The 24,560-nt window shown below is 63.3% G+C and overlaps 1 protein-coding gene across 8 annotated transcripts in view; it reads left to right on the forward strand.

The window, feature by feature from the left end:
• The window catches only part of ACOX3 (acyl-CoA oxidase 3, pristanoyl), a 45,739-nt gene extending 21,968 nt beyond the window's left edge, over positions 1–23,771 (forward strand). For 7 of the 8 annotated variants that reach the window (XM_036272077.1, XM_036272052.1, XM_036272103.1 and 4 more), the window contains 10 exons: positions 2,415–2,597; positions 4,808–4,930; positions 6,365–6,485; positions 8,361–8,483; positions 9,150–9,263; positions 16,224–16,339; positions 18,100–18,274; positions 19,377–19,444; positions 20,640–20,726; positions 23,236–23,771. In XM_036272077.1, coding sequence (XP_036127970.1) covers positions 2,415–2,597; positions 4,808–4,930; positions 6,365–6,485; positions 8,361–8,483; positions 9,150–9,263; positions 16,224–16,339; positions 18,100–18,274; positions 19,377–19,444; positions 20,640–20,726; positions 23,236–23,355 — 1,230 coding nt within the window. In that variant the 3' untranslated portion in view covers positions 23,356–23,771. The remainder of the gene's footprint in view (positions 1–2,414; positions 2,598–4,807; positions 4,931–6,364; positions 6,486–8,360; positions 8,484–9,149; positions 9,264–16,223; positions 16,340–18,099; positions 18,275–19,376; positions 19,445–20,639; positions 20,727–23,235) is intronic. The other variant, XM_036272092.1, reaches the window with a different exon arrangement.
• The last annotated feature ends 789 nt before the right edge of the window (positions 23,772–24,560 follow it).

A 24,560-nucleotide genomic window follows, 5' to 3' on the forward strand; every position in this document is an offset into this window, starting at 1 on the left:
TTGGATTGGCCTGTCTTGGCTCCTGCTTCAGATTTTCCTAAATTCTCTCAAACAAGCAGCATCTGGTCTCAGCGAGCCCCACACCTCTCGCTAAGTGGCCCCAGGCCCAGCACTACAAGCAGCCAGCCTTGGTCCACAGCTTGGCTTCGCCTGGGCACCTCCAAGCCCAGCACAAGCAGCAGCCATCAGCAGACTGCTCTGTAGCTTATGCCTGGTGGCCCTGGGTAGAACACCGGCAGTGGCTGACCTTGCTCCAGAGCCAGCACACCCAGTGGACACCTTCAGACCATGTGTAATCACCACCACCCAACCACCTCCACAAGTGACACACTCAAGGAATGGACTCGGTACCAGAGCCCTGCTGAAGTAAGTCTTGCTCTGTGTGGTGGGCCCTGCACAGCTGATCATCCAAGGTAGTCAGAGGTCAGTGAGCACAGCCACTGACATGCCAATAGCAATCAAGACTCACTTACAAGAGAAGGGTGTCAAGTCCACACAAGGAGTGCACCTCGAGGGCCCAACTGGGGTGATCAGGGAGCCTGTGCCACCAGACCCTACAGGACACCTACAACAGGCCACCCTAGGAAGCCTAGGAGACATAGCAACTCTACCTAATACATAGAAACAAACACAGGGAGGCAGCCAAAATGAGGAGACAAAGAAACATGTCCCAAATGAAAGAAAAGAACAAAACTCCAGGAAAAGAACTAAATGAAATGGAGATAAACAATCAGATGCAGAGTTCAGAACACAGGTTATAAGTTGCTCAAGGAATTTGGTGAGATATTCAGTGAGACCTCCAAGGAACTTAGTGAGAATGTCAACAACATAAAAAAGGACCAGTCTGAAACGAAGGTGCACTAACTGAAATAAAGAATAATCTACAGGGAATCAATAGTAGAATAGTTGGAGCCAAGAAGCAAACCATTGATTTGGAATATAAGGAAGCATAAACACCCAATCAGAACAACAAAAGGATTTTAAAAAGTGAGGATAGTGTAAGGAGCCTCTGGGACATCATGCGTGCCAATATTCACACATGGGGGTGCCAGAAGGAGGAGAGAGAGAGCAAGAAACTGAAAACTTATTTGAAAAAATAATGACATAAAACTTCCCTAACTTGGTAAAGGAAACAGACATACGAGTCCAGGAAGCACAGAGAGTTCCAAACAAGATGAACCCAAAGAGGCCCACACCAAGACACACCATCATAAAAATGCTAAAGGTTAAAGTCAAAAAGAATCTTAAAAGCAGCAAGAGAAAAGCAGTTCATTACCTACAAGGGAGTTCCCATAAGACTGTCAGCTGATTTCTTAAAAGAAATTTTGCAGGCTGGAAGGGAGTGGCAAGAAATATTCAGAGTGATGAAAAACAAGAACAACCAACATGACTTTATCCTGCCAAGCCACCATTTAGAATCGATGGCCATAGAAAGAGTTTCCCAGACAAGAAAAAGCTAAAGGAGTTCATCACCACCAAACCAGCATTGTATGAAATGTTGAAGGGTTTTCTTGAAGGAGAAGAAAAACAAAAATAGGAACAATAAAATGGCAATAAATACATATCTATCAACATTGTTTACAAACAAAGTGAACAAGCAGATCAGAAACAGACTCATAGATTCGGAGAACATTGTGTTGGTTGCCAGATGGGAGGGGCGTTGGGGGAATGTATGAAAAAGATGAAGGGATGAAGAAGTACACATTGGTTGTTAGACTGATGAACCTCAAAGGGAAGGGGGAGCGGGAAGAGATAAACCAAAGAACTTCTATGCATATATGCATAACCAGTGGACACAGACAACAGTGTGGGAAAGGCAGGAGGGGGGCCGGGAGGAGGGGGTCAATGGGGGGAAAGGAGAAACATCTGTAATACATTCAACAATAAAAATAAGTTTAAAAAAAGGGAGGTGCCCACAAGGTGATTGCCAATTTTGAAAGAACACAGGTGAACGTCACACCCCTTAAAATGGTGTCACTTAGGGAGAGAGGGATTTGGGGGAGAACAGGGTCAAAGGGAGGCATTTTATAAACAAAATATGGGCTCCAGCAGTGGACTGTCCATCTGGGGTGGCCCCCACCTGTGCATCTGGTCTGGGGTTGACACCGGTAGTCCAGACACTGGCGGGCAGCTTGCTGACTCTGTCTGGAGCCCCCTTCCTCATGGAGCTGAGCGTCCCCAGGTGCCTCCTCACCTGTCCCATGACAATTCATTAATGGCACCTGCACCCCTGCTGCCCAGTCCTCCCTCACTTGGAGGTCTGTGTCTGGGGCACCTGGGGGCAGGGCCTTGCAGGTGGTCACTTGCCCAGGTTGAAAGGATGAATAAGCACCCCATCCTTGCGCCTCTCTCCCTGACGTGGCCGCGGTGGCGGCGGTGGCCGTGCTGATACTCCTCGTTGCTTTTCCCCGCAGGACAACAGGCAGCGCTTGGGAGCGTCCCTGGGCAGCTTGTCCTCGGGCCGGGTCTGCATCGTGACCGTAGCCGCCACTAACCTGAAACTGGCCATGTGCATAGCCCTTCGGTTCTCAGCCACGCGGCGTCAGTTTGGACCAGCGGAGGGCGAGGAGCTGCCGGTCCTCGAGTACCAACTGCAGGTCAGGCTTTTTTCTCGCGCGCGTGCAAATACACTTCCCCGAGTAGCTAGACGGGGAGTTGAGCAAACCCGCTCAGGCGAATCGCGAGCGTGGGCAGCCATCGCCAGGGAGGGGCAGCCTTTGGGGCAGGAGGCTTTTAGCAAATGGTCTAATGAGAAGGAGTCTGTGCAATGCCCCAGATAAGGAAGCCAGGAGAGCTGGTGCTGGTGCGGCCCCGGGAGACAGGTGGCCGCCTGCCCGAGGAGCCCTGCAGGCTCTGGCCGGTGGCCGTGCACGTCCAGGGCTCTGACCCACCCGTCCCGTCCTGAGAACTGACCCCAGGAAACGCAGCACAGTGTGCCGCGCTGTCCGCCGTGACGTCACTTAGGGTAGCAGAGGGACGCTTGTCCTGCAGGTCTGCAGAGCGGGGGCTGCTGAGGCCACCGGGGGGAGGATGTGCAGTTATCCCAGCGAATAGCCTTCCACACACACCTCGTGTTGGTCTTCACACCACGTTCCAGCTCACGGGTGGGGGCTGAGGACCGGTAGGGACTCCTGTCAGAGGGCAGCAGCTGAGTCTGGCCAGGCCCGGGCCCAGCTGCACCTACGCACAGGTGTGTCTGGGTGAGAGCCGCAGGAAATCGTACCGTTCACAGTTGGTTCTTCTAATACTTCTTGTATTATGGCCGTGAACCTGCTTTAACAACAAGGAAGGAAAAGCAGAGTGCCATGCTTCATGCCCATGACACACCGCCTGCCGCCACCCGTCCCGTGGCACCCCGCCCACACCACCCGTCCCGTGGCACCCCGCCCACACCACCCGTCCCGTGGCACACCGCCCACTGCCATCCGTCCCGTGGCACGCCACCCACCCTATGACACGCCACCCACCACCACCCGTCCCGTGGCACATCACCCACTGCCACCCATCCCGTGGCACACCGCCTGCCACCACCCGTCCTGTGGCCCACCACCCACCACCACCCAATCTTGTGACACACCATCTACCACCACCTGTCCCGTGGCACACCACCCACCACCACCCAATCTTGTGACACACCATCTACCACCACCCGTCCCGTGGCACACCGCCTGCCACCACCCGTCCTGTGGCACATCACCCACTGCCACCCATCCCGTGGCACACTGCCCATACCACCCGTCCCGTGGCACACCGCCCACCCTGTGACACACCACCCCCCACCACCTGTCCTGTGGCACATCACCCACCACCACCCATCCCGTGGCACACCGCCCACACCACCCGTCCCGTGGCACACCACCCACCACCACCCAATCTTGTGACACACCATCTACCACCACCCGTCCCGTGGCACACTGCCCACCACCACCCATCCTGTGGTACATTGTCCACCACTACCCAATCCCATGGCACACCGCCCATCACCACTCAATCCTGTGGCACACTGCTCACCACCACCCATCCCGTGGCACATCACCCTGCCCACCACCCATCCCGTGGCACATTGACCACCACCACAAATTCCATGGTTTCATGGGTCACTGTGCACCTGATCACCTGGGCATCGGGGTGGTTCAGCAGCTGAGAGAGCCCACTCAAGCCACAATGCTTGGGCTCTGACCCCAGGTCCATCTGTACTGGCTGTGTGCCCCTGGGCACGGCACTGGGCCTCTGTGCTCTGGTTTCCTCATTCGGGAACTGACAGTAGCCGCTCTTCTTGAGTGATCACAAAGGTTAAATACATTAGCACGTGAGAAGCAGTCGGCCCAGTGCCGGGCACTTAACATCCGGGAACATCCAGGTCTTTTCAGGCCCCTCCCCCTCCCGCAGCTGGATGTGCACAGGTGAGTGAGACCGCTCCCTGCCTCTGAAGGACCTCGGGCTCCCCGCGAGCCTCCGTTTCCCCATTTCCCTCTGCAAAGCACCCGGTATCACTGGTCAGTCCCACGCTCTGGGCACAACGGGCTGGTTTTTCTGGTTCCCAGGTGGGCTGACGTGGTGCCAGCCAACACGGGGACAGCGGTGAGCCGGGTGTGCAGGGCTGCCCGGAGCAGTCGTGTGTGAGCGAGGTGTTTGGGGGTTGGGAGCTGGAGTGGCCGAGTTCCAAGGCAGAGTCCAATGCGCAGGACCTTGCTCGCTAGGTGGGACAGTGACGGGGACCTCCACTGCCCTGTCCCGGTCTCGGCCACGCACGGCGTCTCGTCGGCCCGTGGCAGGTGTGCTCATGCGGCGTCTCTGCTTACTTCAGCAGTGGCGCCTGCTCCCGTACCTGGCGGCCACCTACGCCTTGGACCACTTTGCCAAGTCGCTGTTCCTGGACCTGGTGGAGCTTCAGCAGAGCCTCCTGGGGCGCGGCCAGAGCGCCAGGAAGGTGAGGGCGGCCTGCTGTTCTCCGCAGGGTTACGTCAGCCAGCCCCTGGCCTCGGGGGCGCGGGCTCCGCCGTGTTCCGTGGCCGTGCCCGCCCTCGGAGCTCTCGGAGCCGTGCCCTGTTCCCGTTCCCGTTCCCGCTCCCCGAGGGCGTGCCGACGCAGCGCCTGGCTGGCCGTGTGTTCCTGCGGTCCTGTGACAGCGTGACCAGCCCCGAGTAGATCTCACGGGGCTGATCCTTTCGTAAACAGCCGCGAAGGCCTGACCCCGGCTAAGGGGACGAGCTGACACGAGGACTGGCCGGAGACAGGCCACTCAGGCCAGCGTCCTGACCTCTGTAGCCGGGGTGCGAGTCGCCTTTGCGTCGCCACCTCCCTGCCTCCTGGGCTGGTGTGACCCACAAACCACACGTTTGCAAACGGATTAAAGGCCTGTACCCTAGGACTGTCCGCACAGGCATCTGGAGTCCAGGCCGTGGTGGTGCAGGGTGGCCAGCAGGGGGCGCGGCGGAGCTGGCCAAGGTCTGCAGGGGCCTGTTCCCCCCCAGGAGGGCGGGGGTTAAGCATGTTTTTCCCTTAGCTTGAGTCATCGAAACCTTTGCCAGGGGACACTGGACTCTGTCTCCTGTTAATGGTGTTAAGTGCGAGCACGCTTTATCCTGGCCGGACCTGGTTGAGCCAGGCACCGTAGGGGATTGTCACCGTCCCTGAGGTTGAAAACACTTCCTCAGCAGGCGTGTGTGTGTCTTTCTCCGAGTTGTTTTTATTACATATAAAGTAGAGTCCAGCCAGTGTGGTTCAGTGGCTGGGCGTTGACCCTGCACCAAGAGGTCGCAAGTTCAATTCCCGGTCAGGACACGTGCCCAGGTTGTGGGCCTGATCCCCAGCGGGGAGCACGCAGGAGGCAGCCAGTCGATGTTCTCATTCTTCTCTCTCATCGTTGTTTCTGTCTCTCTCTCCCTTTCCCTTCCTCTCTCTGTAAAATCGATAAAGGAAAAATAAATACCAGGTAGAAGCAAAGGTATTTATAAGATGTGGGAGGCCCAGGGAGGCTGGCGGGGGTCCCCCTGCAGACTTGACGGAATGGCCATCACCCCGACTGCTCAGGACCGGCCCCCGCCCGACCCCCCCTCAGAGTACCGCCCTGACGGGGTGTGACCCCTGCTTTCAGAGAGACAGCGGGGACCTTCAACAGCGTGTTGCTCCGTGTCTCGTGTGTGGACAGTTACGCGTAGTCCCCGCAGCTGGCTCTGCCCGCAGCCTGTGCCCCGGGATCTGTGTGCCGGGCAGAGCGGGGTCCACGTGTCTTCACTGCAGCGTGCCGGGTGGGTTGGGTCGGACTGCTGCGGACACGTGCCTTCGACGCTGCGCTTGAACCGACCCCTCCCTCTGGTGTCGGAGCCTCTTTCCACCTGTTCTCTGCATTTCCTCTCCCAAGGTGGAGCTCGGCCGAGAGATCCACGCCCTGGTGTCGGCCAGCAAGGCCCTGGCCACATGGACAGCCCAGCGGGGGATTCAGGAGTGCCGGGAAGCATGTGGAGGGCACGGCTACCTGGCCAGTAGGTTCTTGGGGGAGGGTGTGACCATTTCCTGTCCTTACCCCCATTCAGTCCAGACCCAGGGTCCCCAAACGATGGCCCGTGGGCCGAACCAGCTGTCACCGCTTTTTATGAACAGTTTCACTGGGCGTGGCCACCCCGTTCCTTCGCGCATTTTTGAGGGCCGTGTTCCCACTGTCTGTGGAGTTCTGTGGCCTCAACAGAGCTGCAGTGTTCACTGTCTGGCCCTTCCCACGGCGAGTCTGCTCCCCTGCCCTGGACAGGTCCCCCACTCTCCGATGCTTGGCGTTTCTGAAAACACGGACATCAGGAGAGTGACCACGGTGGAGGAACCTGGGGGAGCCCCTAAAGACCAGAGCGGGAAGGAGGACATCTCTTCCTTTGAATCGTAGCTTTCTGGTTAATGACTTGGCAGTAAATTAGCACCAGCTTTGGTTCCGACGAACAAGTCTCAAACATGGGAAAGCGAGAGTGAGTTTCTAGTGACCTCGCTGCTGCTGGGGCAGCGGGCGTGTGGGTCAGAGAGCGGGCAACCGAGAGCCTGGGGCCCAGTCCCGGCTCCAGCACGCGAGCCGCTTGACCGTGGGCAGCTGCCGGACCCCGCTGAGCCTCGGGCTGCTTATCTGTGCAGTGGGGCTGCTGATGCGGCCCCCAGCCGTGACTGAGGGGCCAGCGCCCCTGGAGCGGGCGGGCTCAGGAACTGGTGTTTGCTGCGGTCACCCGACTTATCACCATCACAGTCGTCATTACTGTGTGTGGCCAGCCTGCCCCCGGTCCTGTGTCCTGCTGCTAAGGGGCTGACTGACAAAAGCCCACTTCCTCTGGGGCGACCACGAGCATGTTCCACCCCGCAGAGCCCTCCCCTCCAGGGGCACTTTAGGCCCTCGCCCAGTTTGAGCATCTCGGCGACAGCCTGTGGACAGCTGCCTCCTGGAGCCGGTGCCCTGGGCTGCCCACGCCCGCCCGCTGCTCGCTGACGCTGGAGCCCACAGCTCCTCGCGCCGCGCTCGGTCCCCCTCGGCATGCCCTTTGTAGTTTCTGTTTGTTGTTGTAGCTCATGGAGACGCTATAAATAGTTCAGAATAAGGAAGTGGAGTCCTGCCGCACCGCAGACGACAGAAATGCTCGCCTCCAGTGTCCTTACGCAGACCGGTGCTGGGCGCTGGCCCAGGCCCCCGGCGGGGTGGGCAGCCAGCCGGTGTCGGGGCCCGAGTGCCAGTTGCAGATTGTTTCTCCGGTCGCTCCCAGCACTTCACCTCCAGTGGCCTGGCCGTGGCGTGGGGCGTGAGTTGGGAACAACCAGGTGTGACAGGTGACCACAGTCCGGCGGAAGTGAGCCAGAGTCAGGGTCCCGCCTGTCCCCGCTGGCCCCTCCCACCTCAGCCTCACACCCAGAACGCACCGGAGGAAGGGGAGCAACGATGAGGTTCTGGAAAGCGCACCTTATAAAATGTGCAAGAGAACTGGGTCCCTCGATTAGCAAGAGAGACAACACGAGAAAAATGAGTTTTTTCAGATATCTGGACTTTCTCGTGTAAAGAGAGGGAAGGGCTCGTTCAGTTCCAGGAGGAGACGGCCAGCTCTGGTGGGGACAACCACCAGGCTCTGCCAGGTGGCCCCTCGAGGACGGGGATGCTGATGGTGTCATGCCCCCGAGTCCTCAGTGCTGCTCAGTGTGTCTCGGGAGCTGCCGGTTTCCCTGCCCGCACCCTGCCGGCCGGCACTGCGGCCTTACAGAGAGCCTCGGCCACAGCGGTCAGGGGCCCCTCGGCAGGGGCAGGGGGCAGGTGGGAGGTGCTTTGTCCCCAGCCCCGGAAGTGACGGTGTTTCTCACACACGTACCTGAAGTGACGAGAATGTGTGGATTCATTGCAGAGAACCGTCTGGGCATTCTCAGAGATGACAACGACCCGAACTGCACGTACGAGGGGGACAACAACGTTCTGCTACAGCAGACCAGCAACTACCTGCTCGACCTGCTGGCGGGCGGGGGCCCAGGTGAGCACTGCCAGGAGGGGGCCCAGGTGAGCACTGCCGGGCGGGGGCCCCAGGTGAGCACTACGGGGGGGGGGCAGGTGAGCACTGCCGGAGGGCCCAGGTGAGCACTGCCGGGAGGGGGCCCAGGTGAGCACTGCCGGGGGGGGGGGCCCAGGTGAGCACTGCCGGGGGGGGGCGCCCAGGTGAGCACTACCGGGGGGGGGGCCCAGGTGAGCACTGCCGGGCGGGGGGCCCAGGTGAGCACTGCCGGGGGAGGGGGCCCAGGTGAGCACTGCCAGGGGAGGGGGCCCAGGTGAGCACTGCCGGGCGGGGGGCCCAGGTGAGCACCGCCAGGGGGGGGGCGCCCAGGTGAGCACTGCCGGGCGGGGGGCCCAGGTGAGCACTGCCGGGGGGGGGGGGCCCAGGTGAGCACTGCCTGCCCGGCCTGCTGGTGGATGGAGCCAGGTAAAGCGCCTTCGAGCTTGGACGGCTCCGGAACTCACACGGGGCGTGGGTTCTTGGGCCCCAGGTTAGCTGTTCTCTCAAGTGACCCCGTGATGGCAGGAAGGGAGGTGCCGTCACACGACGACGGACCAGCTCCTGAAGTCGCTGCGGCGTGCGGGCGGGTGGGCTCCCCCTCTGTGCTTGGGGCTTGGGCTTCCCCCGATGGGACTGGTGTGCTCCCAGGTGGCCCCCGCTGCGAGAGCCCGCTGAAGAGCGTGAACTTCCTGCAAGCCTACCCCGCCATCCTTGGCCAGAGGTTCGAGGTCACCAGCCTCCAGGACTGCTTGGACTCCTCAGGTACCCGCGGTCCCGTCTGCTCCCTCCCGACAAGGCAGGCGCACTGTGCATGAGGCTGTGGGCAACATGGCCCCCGTGTGCCCCTCAGTCAGCCGGCCTCTCCCTGTGCGGGTGACATGGCCCCGTGTGCCCTCCCTCGGCCTCTCCCTGTGCGGGTGACATGGCCCCGTGTGCCCTCCCTCGGCCTCTCCCTGTGCGGGTGACATGGCCCCGTGTGCCCCTCCCTCGGCCTCTCCCTGTGCGGGTGACATGGCCCCGTGTGCCCTCCCTCGGCCTCTCCCTGTGCGGGCGACATGGCCCCATGTGCCCCTCAGTCAGCCGGCCTCTCCCTGTGCGGGTGACATGGCCCCGTGTGCCCCTCTCTCGGCCTCTCCCTGTGCGGGCGACATGGCCCCATGTGCCCCTCAGTCAGCCGGCCTCTCCCTGTGCGGGTGACATGGCCCCGTGTGCCCTCTCTCGGCCTCTCCCTGTGCGGGCGACATGGCCCCATGTGCCCCTCATCCTCCTGCCTCTCCCTTGCGGTGTGACATGCCGCCGTGTGCCCTCCCTCGGCTCACTCCCTGTGCGGGTGCATGGCCCCGTGTTCCCCTCTCTCGCCGTCCCTGTGGCGGTGACGTGGCCCCGTGTCCCCTCTCTCGCCTCTCCCTGTTCGGGTGACATGGCCCCGTGTGCCCCTCCCTCGCCTCTCCCTTGTGCGGGTGACATTGCCCCGTGTGCCCCTCCTCGGCCTCTCCCTTTGCGGGTGACATGGCCCCGTGTGCCCCTCTCTCGGCCTCCTCCCTGTGCGGGTGACATGGCCCCATGTGCCCCTCTCAGCCGCCTCTCCCTGTGCGGGTGACATGGCCCTGTGCCCCTCTCTCGGCCTCTCCCTGTGCGGGCCGACATGGCCCCATGTGCCCTCCGGTGGTCAGCCGTCCCTCTCCCTGTGCGGGTGACATGGCCCCGTGTGGCCCTCTCACTCGCTCTCCCTGGCTGCGGGCGACATGGCCCCATGTGCCGCCTCCCCTCGGCCTTCATCATGTGCGGGGAGACATGCCCCAGTGTGCCTCCCTCGCCTCTCCCTGTGCGGGCGACATGGCTCCGTGTGCCCTCCCTCGGCCTCTCCCTGTACGGGCGACATGGCCCCGTGTGCCCCTCCCTCGGCCTCTCCCTGTGCGGGTGACATGGCCCCGTGTGCCCTCCCTCGGCCTCTCCCTGTGCGGGCGACATGGCCCCGTGTGCCCTCCCTCGGCCTCTCCCTGTGCGGGCGACATGGCCCCGTGTGCCCTCCCTCGGCCTCTCCCTGTGCGGGCGACATGGCCCCGTGTGCCCTCCCTCAGCCTCTCCCTGTGCGGGTGACATGGCCTCGTGTGCCCTCCCTCGGCCTCTCCCTGTGCGGGCGACATGGCCCCGTGTGCCCCTCTCTCGGCCTCTCCCTGTGCGGGTGACATGGCCCCGTGTGCCCCTCTCTCGGCCTCTCCCTGTGCGGGTGACATGGCCCCGTGTGCCCTCCCTCAGCCTCTCCCTGTGCGGGCGACATGGCCCCGTGTGCCCCTCGTTCGGTCAGCCGGCCTCTCCCCGTGGGGACACTGAGCAAGTGCCGACCCCACAGGTGGCCTGAGGGCAGCCCAGTCCCCCAGCCGGCCCCCCTCCTGGGAAGCTGGGGTGTCCCCAGGCCTGTGTCCTGACTTCGCTCCGGGGCCCGTGTGTTCACTGTAGGTGTTCACTGAGCACTTGCCCGCGCCGGGTGCAGAGGTCACGGAGACCCGGGTCCCTGCTGTCAGTGCTTCCGCGTCGCTGGGGGACGCCAGAGGCCCGTCAGAGAAGCAGGGCTGCGAGGCGGTGGCCCCGCACGGCAGCGCTGGCCAGGACAGTCCCCTGAGGAAGGGGCCTGGTGGCTGAGGTCTCGGTGGAGAGAACAGGCTGGCCGCGGGGACAGGGCAGATGGACAGGGCCCCAGGAGCCACTCGGTGATGCGAGCAGAGAGCAGCTGGTGGCTGGGGTGTGTCGTCCTTGTGCTGTGAGGCAGGAGCAGAGGGTGGCCAGGCAGGGCAGTGGCCGTGGCGTGGGGCGGGCGCAGGCCGGAGCCACCGGGACCGGCACGGAGTGGCTGGGCAGGGAGAGCTCCTTGTGCATGACATTCCCCTCACTCAGGGACGTCCCTGGCTTGTCCAAGGGGACACGGGCCAGGTCTGGACTGGAGCCTGTTGGGCCCCAAAGCTCAGGATGACCCAGCCCAGCTTCCGGAAGCTTTCTAGTGGGCCGTCGGGTTGAGGTCTCCCCGAAGAACTGGGTTGCGGCTTCTGCTCTCGTCTCCGAGGTCCCCACCCCCAGTTCATGGCTCGGAAGGAAGCACTTTTGTCCGCCCGCTCTTCCGTCAAATCTCACGTCAGAAGTAGCAGGTTTCAGCCAGAGTGGAAAGGCTGCCGTCACCTGTCCAGTAGAGTTCTGAGCCTCGCCTCTTACTGCCCACACCTGCTCCAGGTGCCCAGCTGGCTCTGTGGGCCGGGGGTGGGTCGCGAGCGGGCCCTTCTGCTGAGACCCCAGGACACTGGACAAGCAGCCTCCTGCCACAAGGGGGCGCTGGGCTCACCCAGACCACCTGGCTCCACTAGGGACCCAGGGCGAGTTCCTCTCCCGCCTCTCCCCTCCCCTCCCCCTCCTGCCTCGGTTTCTTTGGCTGCACTCGGACTTTCCTGAGGATGAGTGAGCTGACACGCGGACAGCTCTCAGCACGGCACGTGTCACCGTGTGGCCAGTCACTAATGAGCACTATGGCAGACACACAACCTTGTTACGATTCCAATTTCAATCACAGAATCACCACCGAGGTGCCATTTATTCCACTGAGCGCTGTTTGCCGAGAGCTTTCGGCAGGGGAGGAGGGCCCCTGCGTTGCAGGCAGGAGACCCCCGCGTGAGTGTCCCCTGGGGGCGCCACTGGGTCCTCTGGGGGAAGGAGCCGCCACCCTCCCTTCCACGAAGGACAGAGAGCGCGTGGCACTGTGGCCTTAGCAGCTGTGGCCCTTCAGAGAGGAGACAGTGACAGAGCAGGGCGGCGCAGCTGTCCACCCCGTCCACGTCCTCTTCGTCATCATCGTCGTCATCCAGAAACTTCTCGGCCAGTGACCGCTTCGTTCCTCGTCGGGCACCAGCCTTCGTGACAGCTGGCACCCAGTCACCCGAGGGCCCTTGTTCGCCTTCCAGATGTGCCTGACGGCTGCAGACCTCCCCGCGGCCTCCGCAGAGAGCCCCAGAGGGTGACCTCTCCTTCCAGGGACATACCCGGCCAGAACGTTCTCTTCCCTAAAGCCACCACCCGTTGTAAAACGGGAAGTAAACAAGTTCACGCCTCGGTGTGTTCCCGTGCCCCCCACGTCCGTCCTCGCCGACCCGGCGTCAGGAGAGGCCAGGAGAGGCGTCGGGCCGCGTCATCTGTCTTCCCTGAGTGCCGTACTTTTTGAGAAGTCCGAGGAAGTGCAAACGTCTTCTGGTGGGAAGAAACGCAACTGAAACGTGTTTGGCGGAAGCGGCTGGGCCGCGCACCCGGCCTTCTCCCTGGAGCACCGCAGAGGGGGCGCGGCGGCGGCCAGCCCGTCTCTGGGCCTCCGATCTTCCGGCCCGCATCTCGGGGCTGGCCTTCGTCTTAGCTGGGTCCTTGTGAAAGTTACATAGAAGATTTATGACCCTCGAGCCTGGCAGGACTGGCGCGAGAGGCCTCTCCAGGACTGAGCGAAGCCTGTTTGCAAGGACAGGTCTTTCTTCAGGGAAGAAAACGATTCTTTGGAGAGGGAGGGGCGGGCACGGCGCCCAGGTCCTGACTTACGCCTGCGTGTGCGGGGAGGATGGGTTCACAGCCGGTCCTGCACCCAGGACCTGCACCATCACTTAGCGACCCGAGGCCCACTTTTTCTGTAGTTGGCACATTTGCAAACGTATTAAGTAACCGCAGCTCTGTCTGTGGCTGACAGCTGTGTGTGCAGGGGCGGGGCTCAGTGCTGCCCCCCCTGACCGTCCCTTGCTGTGCCCAGGGAGGGACGCATCAGCCTGTGCCTGCAGTGAGGGCTGGGCCGCTGCACCCTCCCTGGGCACTGGCCGATGTGGCGGGGCCACAGCTCCCCTCGGGCACAGGAGACGCAGGGTGAGCTCTGGGGGGACTTCGCCATTTTCCAGGAAGCCAGCTCACGGCCTGGGTCTCGGAGGTCCAGAGTAGCATGTTCGGGTAGCAGGGTGGTGAAGGGCACGTGGGCACGGGTGGGGAGTGGGTGGTGCCCGGCCCTGGGGCTGTGCATCAGCTGAGGAGCGGGGGCCAGGCGCCCAGGCCTTGCTGGCCACGGCGCCCGGGTCAGAGCCCCGCGTTAGAAGGTGGGCGCAGGGTGTCCAGGCCTCGCTGGCCGCGGCGCCCGGGTCAGAGCCCCGCGTTAGAAGGTGGGCGCAGGGTGTCCAGGCCTCGCTGGCCGCGGCGCCCGGGTCAGAGCCCCGCGTTAGAAGGTGGGCGCAGGGCGTCCAGGCCTCGCTGGCCGCAGTGCCCGGGTCAGAGCCCTGCGTTAGAAGGTGGGCGCAGGGCGTCCAGCCTTGGAGTCAGCCTGGAAACTGAGACCCCGGCAGAGGCAGCACAGGGCAGGAGGGGGCAGGCTGGGGGGGCAGGGGAGGTGGTCAAAAGGTGGTTGGGCGCGAGTGAACCCCCTGGCGATGCTGGGAGTTCAGGTGTCACATGATGAGTCGAGTGTCCGGTGGGCATGCTCAGAAGCCCCTGGACGAAGGCCGAGCAGCAGGCCTAGAAGTGAGTGGAGTAGAGTTGAGGGTGACAGCTGGGGGCGTGTGCATGGAGGGATGAGGCCACACAGGGTGTGGAGGCACGGGCATGGTGAGGAGCGTCGAGGGCACGGAGGGGGCGTGGAGGAGCCCTGGGAGGCACGGGCATGGTGAGGAGCGTCGAGGGCACGGAGGGGGCGTGGAGGAGCCCCGGGAGGCACGGGCATGGTGAGGAGCGTCGAGGGCACGGAGGGGGCGTGGAGGAGCCCTGGGAGGCCATCTGTGACCAGCATCGGGAGGCCCTGAGCCGTCAGCAGCCTCCCAGGCGAGCGAGGCTGTGAGCTGGGCCTGCTTCCCACTGCATTTGTCCAGCAGCGGCTTCTCGCTTCCAAATCCGAGGACTTGTCACACTTTCGTGTGCTCGCCAAGGTCCCCCCCTGCCACGTGGACACCTCGAAGCAGCGTGATGTACTGTCTTCTACAACACTGACAGCTAACAGCGAGGCTTCAACGAAAAGCAACTTCCGACACCTCGTGGGTCGGGCTGGCGCGACGTTCACAGCACAGCCAGCGGGCACTGGCCTCGGGCACCGTGGGCGCCTCGGGCACCGTGGGCACCTCTGGTGTGGCCGCTGCAGCGGGCGCCTCCCGGGGTGCACAGGCCTAGGGGGCCAGCAGCTGGTCGGCGGGTCATCCCCTTGGGCCTGGGGAGGCCCTTGGGCTTGTTGCTGGGCGAGGGGACCATGGAGAAGGAGAGCCTGCTGCTGGTGACCGGCGTCCGGCTGGGAAGGCTCGTAGTGGCAGAGTCGAGGGCCCAGGACGCATTTGTCCCACGGGCTCTGTCGTGTTCGCTGGGTTTGCAGGGTCGTCGGAAGGGCCGCACTGAGGCTCACGAGCGCACGGGGCCGCCTGGTTTGTCTGTGCCCTGGAGAGGCCGTGCATTTCCCGACCGTGCTGAAACGGGAGGTCCGGGATCGAGGTGCACGCAGGGGAGTGTCCTCTGGAGGCTCCGGGGGCAGGTCCGTCCTCGCGTCTCTGGTCTTCGGCGCTCCTGGGGTTCCGGGGCTTTGGCTGCATTTATCCGGTCTCTGCCTCCATCGTCACATGCCACCTCCTGGGTCCCCTCTGCGGTCCCTTGTGGAAGGGCACGCGTGTTGGGCGCACCACCCACCCCACCCACAGTGGCCTCATCTCGAGACCCTCCACTTTTTTTTTTTTTTAATTTTTCTTCTTTATTGACTTTAGAGAGAGGAAGGGAGAGGGAGAGAGGGATAGAAGCATCCATGAGAGAGAACATCGATTGGCCGCCTCCTGCACGCCCCCCACTGGGGATGGGCCACAACCTGGGCATGTGCCCCGGCCGGGAATCGAACCAGCGACCTCTTGGTGCAGGGTCGATGCTCAGCTACGGAGCCTCACCAGCCGGGAGCTCAACTTAATTGCAAAGACCAGTCAGGCCCTCCGGCACTCCGCTTGCTCTCCCTGTGCCTGGGCGCCTCCTTGTGCCCGGTGCTCACGGGCAGGGTGGTAACGTCTGGGTGGCAGGTGTTCCGAGGACCGCCAGGCTCTGGAACCTGGTCCCCAGAAAGTGCCGTGTGGGAACATCAGCCCTCGCTGAGATGTGAGGAGGAGCCGGTTTGGGCACCGCCTGGGCAGGGCGAGGGGCCGTGTGCCTCCCCCCCTCACCCTGCTCTTCCTCCGGCTCCACCCTGCCTGCACCCCGCCGTGGCACGGCCCTGTCCGCAGCTCCCTCTGCTCCCCGAGAGCGTCTGCGGTGAGGCCTCAGGCCAAGTTCCAGGGCAGTGAGGTCGAGGGCTGGGCTGCCATGTGGACGGAGTGCCCCCTCCTGTCACCATGGCCCACCCACCGGGTGCCGGAAAGTTGTCTTGATGTCCGTGCAAACGCCCAGTGGTACTGAGGGGCTGCCCCGTTCCGTCCACCCTAAGTACCAGAGCACCTGCCAGCGTAGCCGATGTCAGTGAGGTGGTCACCCAAGACGTGGCTCCGGGCTTGAGTAGTGTGGCCAGGCCAGGAAGTACCCTCACCGGCGCCTGTCCTGGCCTCCACCCAGGGGGCCCTCGGGTGGTCCCCTCCCTGTGCCTCAGTCTCTGTCTGTAAACTGGACCCCCCCCCTCCCCCGGGCACGCCCGGCGCTCACGGTGCCATCCCTCGGGGAGGCTGGGCCCCTGCTGACGCTCCGGTGTCCCTTCTGCTTCCCCACCTGAAGTCCCGCTGGCGGCGTACGAGTGGCTGGTGTGCAGCCTGCTCCGGGAGACTCACCAGAAGCTGACCCAGGAGCGGAGCTCAGGGAGCAGTGACTTCGAAGCTCGAAACAACTCTCAGGTGCGTGTGTGTTCCGGAAACCTCGCTCTGTGCTGCGCCCCTCTGGCCCTGCGGCCTCGCTTGCTGTGGGGCGGTGGTGCCCCCTGCTGGGTTGTGGGGAGACTCCCGTGACCCCAGGGTCTGGTCAGCTGCGACCTGTGTGATGGGGTCCTGCGGGAGGCCGTAGGGGAGGGAGGTGTGGGCCGCCTCTCAGACCAGTGTCCCTTCTCCTGGTCCTGCTCCGCGAGGCTCGTTGTCCTCTGAGAACTCTGCTGTGTCCTCCTGACCAGCAGGGGCAGCGTCACACTCGGCCGGACGCAGAGCCCGTGGTGTCCTTGGGGACCTGCTGGGCACACTGCCTCTCGGGTGGGGGCAGGGGTGAGGGCTCGGGAGGGGCCTTGATGGGAAAGTCCGGCCTAGGGCGACTGTACCAGGATTGAACCTGTGGCTCAGGAGTGAACTGAGCAACGCCAGCACCAGCGTGCTCCCGTTCGGTGCCACGGTGACCAGCACAGCAGGCGGAAACGGGCCTCCGGGGCCGGCCGGGGTCCCAGCCGGGGTCCCAGCGGGCTGAGGCGCTCGGACGCCGATGGCTGTGGACCTGGTTGTCCCGCGCTCCCCTCCCTGCGTCAGATCCTCACTCTTGAAATGGAGATGAGGACCCTCTTCTGAGCTCCAGACGGGGATGCACAGAGACAGGGGCCCAAGGGGTATTCCGCCCCCTGAGCCCCGGAGAGCTGTCCCGAGGCCTCCGTCACTGCGTCCCAGCTGCCCTCCATCCCCACACCGGCTGGGGCGACATGCCCCCTGTAACCCACAGAGCGTGCCCGGGGGAAACAGCTCCCGCAGACTGACGGCAGCCTGGCCCGGGGGCTAGCACGAGGCCTGACGGGGGCCTGAGCCATGCAGGTTGAGGGACAGCGGCCACTTAGCCCGGTGTGGATGGACAGTGGGAACGGCTGTGTCTGGAGAACTTGCTGCCTCCTCTCTGACCAGGGGGGACTTTTATTAACCTTTCTTGACCGGCTCCTGCGGCAGCAGCTGCCCTTACTGTTGACTCTGGCGAGCCAGACACACCCAACCGGTTCTTTTTTTTTTTTTAAAAAAAAGGGCCTATCGCATTTTTGGCCAGGTGACACCGTCATCACATGTTCAAAGGGAGAAATACAGAAAGGTGGGCAGTGGGGGGTCCCCGCCTTGGAGTGCAGCATCGCCACTCCCTCATGGCACCAACCTGAGCTCCTGGGGACACCCTCCGGGGATCCGGTGCCTTCAGGGGCCCTGAGAATATCTTCCTCCGCCATGTGCTCACACCACTGTCCCTGGTGGACAAAGGAGTCAAAGCCGAGAGGAAGGCCCCCGGTCACCGCCCACCTGTGCCGGGGCCGCCCCCCCCCCCCGAGCCCGCCGACCCCAGGGCCCAGCTCTTTCCCCGGGCTGCACACTGATCTCTGAACCTGGACACTTCGGAGTGTATCGCCTCAAGCATCTTCTTGTTGAAACGTCCTCAGAAATTAGAGTGTGGCAGAAATTAGCACCCAGATGCCAGCAGGCTCACACCCCCTTCCCGAGGCTGGAAGCTTCCTGGGGATGGCAGCCCAGCGACCAGCCGGGCTGCGGTGGCTCACGGCGGCGTCTGTCCGCAGGTGCACTGCGGCCGCTCCCTGGCCTGGCCTTCCTGGGGCTGCGGCTCACGGCGGCGTCTGTCCGCAGGTGCACTGCGGCCGCTCCCTGGCCCTGGCCTTCCTGGGGCTGCGGCTCACGGTGGCGTCTGTCCGCAGGTGTACTGTGGCCGCTCCCTGGCCCTGGCCTTCCTGGAACTCACCGTGGTGCGCAGATTCCACGAGCACACGCACCGGCCCGACGTGCCGCCCCCACTGCAGGCCGTGCTGCGGCGGCTCAGTGCCCTCTACGGCCTGTGGTCCCTGAGCCAGCACACGGCCCTGCTGTACCGAGGTGAGGCCCCGCAGCACCTCCGCCCCTGCCCCGCCCGCAAGCTGGGCGCCCCCCTTCTCTGGGCGACACTGCGGTTCCGTGTGGTGGGACCCAGCGCGGCTGAGGGAGCCCGAACACCACAGGAGGGGACACGAGGGCAAAGCAGCATCAGGATGTCATCCATGGGCACAGAAGAGCCAGGCGGCTGGGAGCACCCCAGGAGTGCCCGGCAGGGGCCAGGGCTTGCTGAAGGAGGGGTGCTCCCCAGAGGACTGGTGGGAGGGGGAAAGCCTGAGTTTTCCTGATCGCCCCGTGCAGAGCCGTTTTGAGGCTTCCCTGAGCGCCCCAGGGCACGTCTGCTCGGAGAGTCTGTCTGTCCGTCCTGGGTGCGGACCTGGGCCTTATGAGGCCTACGGCTTTGCCCTTCCCTCTGGGCTTCTGTCGCCCTGCGGAGGTGGTGAGGGTTCCCTGACAGAGGAAGACTCCAGGGCCTGTGGGCACAGGGGGGCCAGGCGCAGGGCAGGAGACCTCTCTGGGGAACGCCAGCTCGGGTGACCGCTGGCGGTTTTTTATAGCAAAAGTCAGACTGGAGCAGGTCCTGCAGCACACACGCGGCCTCAGACACGCAGGGCCACTGGGGCCTGCCACACACCATAGCCACGCCTCGGTGGCTCCGGAGGGGAGGTCCCGGAGGGGCGTCTGCGTCCTGCCCCTGCCGGCTCCAGACGGCCCCTCGTACCCCAGCCGCATCTCCCCTGGCACCCTTCCTGGGGTCCCGACAGCGCCGGTGCCTTCCTCTCAGGATCCCATCTTCAGAAGGATCCAGCCCGCCAGCCTCCCCTGAGCCCCTCGGCCCTGAGCACCAGGCAGACCACCCATCGCCTCCGGTCGGGCTTTGCCTGCCTCGGCCCCACAGCCCCGACCCCTGGCCCCCACCCCTGGCCCCCACCCCTGGCAGGTGCTCAGTGAAGCACCTGCCGAGGGGTCACAGCTCAGCTGGGCTCGGCCATGGCAACCCATTTTCACACAAAATGGGCTGGTTTGAAAAGCTGCTTTGGGATGGTGGCCACGCGTGGGTGATTTTGGACTCGCAGACCCGGGGTAACCGGCGCTGTGCTTGCAGGTGGCTACTTCTCTGGCGAGCGAGCGGGTAAAATGGTCGAGGACGCCATCCTGCAGCTGTGCTCACAGGTGAGACCCTGCATTCTCGCCAGGGGCCCGTGCCCACGGCGTCTGCAGAGCAGGGGCGGTGCCGGAAGATGTGCTCGTGCCGGAAACTGCCGGAAAAGAGCAGCTTCGAGGAGCTGCCTCAGACCCTGTTCACGCCCACGCGGCGCCCTTCGCAGCTGGTGGAGAGGCCTCCGGTCTGAGTTCCTTCCGCTGTACCTTTTCCTCCACCCTTGTCGCCCAGAAAATTCCAGCCGCCCGACCCCCAGTGTCCCAGTGACTGTGCCGCAGAAGGTTCCACAGGGGTGGGCGTGTCCTGGAGCCCCGTGGGCGGCCCGGTCACCCCTCATGGGTGCGGGTGTCAGCAGTATCTCCCTGCCCCTGGGAAGGGTGTAGCTTCAGCGCCTCCCCGTCCCCCCAGGGAGACCAGCGGCACGGGCATCGTCCTGGTGGCTTATGGTGCTGTGTGCGGTTCACAGTCACAGCGTTGTGTCCCTGGCGCTCCAGCCCGCTGTCCCCCCCCCCCCCCGTGGCCAGGCCGCGGGTCACAGGTACAGGAACCAGCCCACGCCCCCTGTCCACCCGCCGCCCACTGCGTCCAGGTTCACTGCGACCCAGGGCTGTGGGCCGGTGAGCGAGTGAGCCCGGCGTCGGGGCTGGGAACCCCTGTGCTGACCGCTCGCTCTCGGTCCACGTGAGGCCGCCCGTCCCCGCGGTCTGTTCGGCACAGCTGTGGCGTTGCACAAGGACTGAAAGAGCAGAAATGTGTTTTTGCATTTCAAGAGAGGCCTCCCGTGCGCTCCATACTGAAGACTCATCAGCAACGGACGACCAGAGGGCGGGACAGCGGAGCCGCCCAGGCGCGCGTCAGGGCTGTTCCAGTGGCGCAGGGGGCCTCGCCCTGGGGCTCGCCCTGGCACGTGCTCCTGGGTTGGAGCAGCCGCTGCCCAGACCAGTCGGGGGTCAGAGGCAGGCAGTGGGCGCTGCGGGGGTCACTACTGCAAGCAGCCCCTACCGGCCGGCAGACTGAACCGCTGGCAGAGGGCAGCCTGGTGGGAGAGCTGGAGGCTCACCCCTCGAGGGGACGCGGGCTGGGAACCAAGCCGCCTGCTAGGGTTACCGTTGCTAGCCGTCCAGCAACAAACTGCAGGGCTCTGTTCCTCTGGTCGCCATGGAGACGTGGGGCGATGCCAAGTGTGTGGCCTTTGTTTCCCAACAGCTGAAGGACGACGCGGTTGCCCTGGTGGACGTGCTGGCCCCTCCTGACTTTATCCTGGACTCCCCGATTGCCAGAGCCGACGGCGAGGTGAGGGGCCCCGGGGGCTGCTCAGTGATTGCAGGGCCTGAGGTGGTGGCCTGCCCAGGAGTCTCCTGACGCCCGCGGGCCGTTGTCACGCTCCGGCCGCGGTGGAGGGGTGGAGGGAGAAGCCAGGGTGTCTTGTCCCCCAGAGCCTTCCCCTGAGAAATGGGGGGTGGGTAGCGGGGCTCTGTAGGGCTGTGATGCGGGGCCCGGGACCCTGCAGCGTCTCCCTCCCTTAACACTCCCTTTCCAGCCCGGTCTTCCCGATCATCTCACAGGGCTGGCTCCTGCCCCCCGCTGGCCGGGCACCCCCTCTCCAGCCTGCACTCCCTGGGGACGCCTGTGCGGCTCCCTAAGCCCTCTGGCCCCGCCCCCAGAATGATTTCTCACAAAGCGAGTGTTGTCAGGCCACGTCTCTGACCGCGTCCTCCGCCAGCACTCCCGCCCCTGAAATCGCCCCAGCCCTCCTCCTGTGCCCGCTGCCTGGCCCGGCCCGGGCTGGTTCTCCAAGGTCACCGTGCACTGTGCTCCTCCTGCCCACCCGCCTCCAGCCTACTGTCCTCTCTGCTCATCCATCATGCTAGGCTCCTTCCACCCCAGGACCTTTGCACCTGCTGTCCCCACTGCCTGGAGCACTTCCGTTCCTGGGGTTCTAAGCAAAATGCCGCCTCTCAGAGAGGTCTTCCGGCCTCCGTGAGGTGTCTCGACTCACGCCCCCGCTCCGTCTGCTGTGTAACCCTCCGTGCGCTCGTTACTGAGCCCAGACTATCCCTCGTGGCTGCCACACGGAGATGCCAGTGCTGGGTGGCGCTCGCGGATCTGCTCCGCGCTTCCCCGCACTGCGCTGTCTACGGGTATCCTCCGTGTTGTCTGGGGACGTGCCTGAGGGCTCACAGCTGCTAGCGTTGGAACAGGGGGTGCCCCCACCCCTGACCCCAAGACCGTGTCCTCTGTGAGACGCCTGCTGCTAGCTCAGGGTCTGCGTGGAGGGTGGTGGTGAGGGACAAGCCTGCACCTGTCCTCAGAGGACACAGGCCGGCACCTCACAGTCACTCTGCATTGCAACTGCCGTGTCCAGGAAGGGCAGGGCCCTGACCTCTCCCAGCCTATGCCACACTTGGGTCGGACATGCGTGCTGGGTGGAGGGTGTGGAGGACAGAGAGTTCCCGTTGGATGGGTGGATGTTTCATGCCCAGTGTTGGGCAGAAACCCACAGCCGGGCCAGGTGGCCACCCCGCCAGGAAGTGGCAGAGCCAGGACGAGGCCGGGGAGTGCCCCTTGGTCCCCCGGTCCGGCCAGGGCTGCAGAGGCGGCCACGCTCAGCCCGTGGGAGAGGGGCTGGCGGGGGCTGAGCAGGCACCCAGGTGGGTGGGCATCGGCCTGTCAGGGAGGGCTGGGGGTGGCATCTTCTGGGGACCCCTGAGCACACTGGGGTGCCTGCCCTGGACAAGGTCCCTGAGCACGGGCGTGAGCTGCGGTACAGGAGGCCGCCCGAGTCAGGGCGGGGTGACCGCAGGCCCTCCCCACGTGCGCCCCTCTGACACCCCAGCCAGCGGGGGCCCCGCCCACAGAAACATGCGTCTCTCCAGTCTGTGGGCGGGTGTTTACACCAGGTGCCGCTAGTAAGAGACTCCTTGCGAGTGAGCGAACCAGCTGCGGCAGACGCCCGAGACGGCCGTGTGATGGAGCACGGTGCTCCCGGTTATAAACCGTACCTCGGATTTACAACCCGTGGAGCCAGCGCCGGCTCTGGTCTCCGGGAGCCAAGAACGGCAGTGGTGGAGCCCAAGGGGCCAAGTGCGTTCAGTAGGTGCAGGGAGTGTGGCTCCGTGACAGTGAAATGGATCCCTCTCCTGTCCCCGGACGGCGAGGGGGCTTGTCTGCCACGGGCTCCTGACCTGGGCACTCACTTTGCTGGGAGCTGGTGCGGACTTGGCCACATGTGATTCTCGTGACCGTCCTCGGAGCTGCTCTGTTTGTCTAGTGAGGTGACTTGGCTGAAAGCTGTTTGTTTTGAAAGCCCTGGAGGAGTCACTGGGCAGGCAGAGAGGGACAGTATGTGCCAGGCCTGCTGGGCCAGGGGGCTGGGGACCACACAGCAGGCCAGCCCGACGGCTGTCACTCTCTGCTTGGCTGCGCCTCCACCGTGCCAGCCGGCAGCCTGCAGGTGCCGGGGATGGGCGTCGGCACAGCAGAAACGCAGACCCGCCGGACTCCGTTGTGGCCACACTCGACCGGGACCCAGCGTCTGTCCTTGGAGACAATTTCCAAAGACAAGACAAGGGGGGTGTTTCCCTCCTAAGTGTACTTGATGGTATTTTACAGTTGCATTTCCCCATTGTTTTCTACTGGGGAAAAGAGGTTAATAAAAATTAAAGGTAAGTCATCTTACACTTTTCATGAAAGGCGACAGGAGAGAATCCCCGTGGGTTAACAAGGGCTTACACGGGAGTTGGTTTTGCACACGTGGCCATCAGAGGACACCATTGTTGATGTGCGTTTTTATTCTTTGCAGCTCTATAAAAACCTCTGGGGGACCATCCTTCAGGACAGCCAAGTGCTGGAGAGGGTGTCATGGTGGCCGGAATTCTGCACCAACAAGCCTGCCATCGGGACCTTGAGCTCGAAGCTGTAGCTGCCTAGCGCGTCCCACTCAGTCCGACGAAGCCAGTGAAGACACGGACCTCAGATCGCAGCACCCGCTTCCTGGTGCCACCGTGCCAGCCCAGGGGCCCTGGCCCGTCTGCGCCTCAAGTCTCACAGGGGGGCAGCCCGTTGGCTGTGTGAACGGAAAACCAACAGCTCACCTCTTCTTAACGGACCATCGGCTTTTGACAATGAGAACTTCACGCATTCTATTCTCACACGTGGAAAATGAAGCCGACAGCTCATGATTGGGGTTTTGTGCTCAGCAGCCACTCGGCCGTCGCCGGGGGTGGACGCCGCCGGTCTGGTTCCTCAACGATCTGGCTTTACCATGTGGTCAAATTCCAGCTGGACTGATTTGCTCTGTAGACCACCAGAATGACGCTGTTTCAGAGTCTTAAGGAAAAGAAAATCATGTTCCATCAAGGATATGTTTCCAAATAAAAAATGTCTGATAATTGGAACATCTGGTCAGTTTGCCGTCCCGGCCGCCAGGTCATGTGCCCGTTGCTTGAATCGGTTCGCTCTGCACACTGGTGAATCCGGGCTGCTCAGCCTCATGGAGCGTGTGCTCAGCAGGCCCTTCCGTGTGTGCGTGTGCGTGTGCGTGTGCCCTCGCCCGTGCCCCCCGCGCGGCCCAGGTCTGTGAGTGCCTGTTCCGGTCACTGAGACCAGACGGGGGTCGCTGAGCACCTCCCCAAAACTCATGTTTTCAAGGTCAGGATGGAGCCTGGTGCTGGGCCCTCTTGGCCGGTCTGCATTTCCTTTGGCCTCTGGTCAGTCCGGGAGGGCACGGTGTGCCGTCAGCAGCCCCAGTGCCCTCCGACCTCTGTCACCGTGGAGCCCGGCAGGCAGATTTGACCCAGGTGCCCATGGGGTGCAGAACGAATCAGCCTGGGTTCTTATTTTTCAAAATGGCCCAGAGAACCTCTGAGCACAGGAAGGGTGTGGACATGAGTCTGTTTTTAAAGACCAGATTTCTTTAAATGATGTGGCTGGTTGCTTCTCAAGCCTCAGTTTTCATGCCGAGAAAAGAGGTGTGCACCCTCACCCCCACCCCAGAGCTGCCAGGAGCATCAGTGGCTGCCTCTGTTTATTTTATTATTTTATTTTAGTTGGTTGATTTGAGAGAGACATCGATTTGTTGTTCCACTTATCTATGCATTTATCAGTCGAGTCTTGTATGTGCCCTGA

Source organism: Molossus molossus, unplaced genomic scaffold (genome assembly GCF_014108415.1).
Source record: "Molossus molossus isolate mMolMol1 unplaced genomic scaffold, mMolMol1.p scaffold_m16_p_1, whole genome shotgun sequence".
Taxonomy (NCBI): Eukaryota; Metazoa; Chordata; class Mammalia; order Chiroptera; family Molossidae; genus Molossus; species Molossus molossus.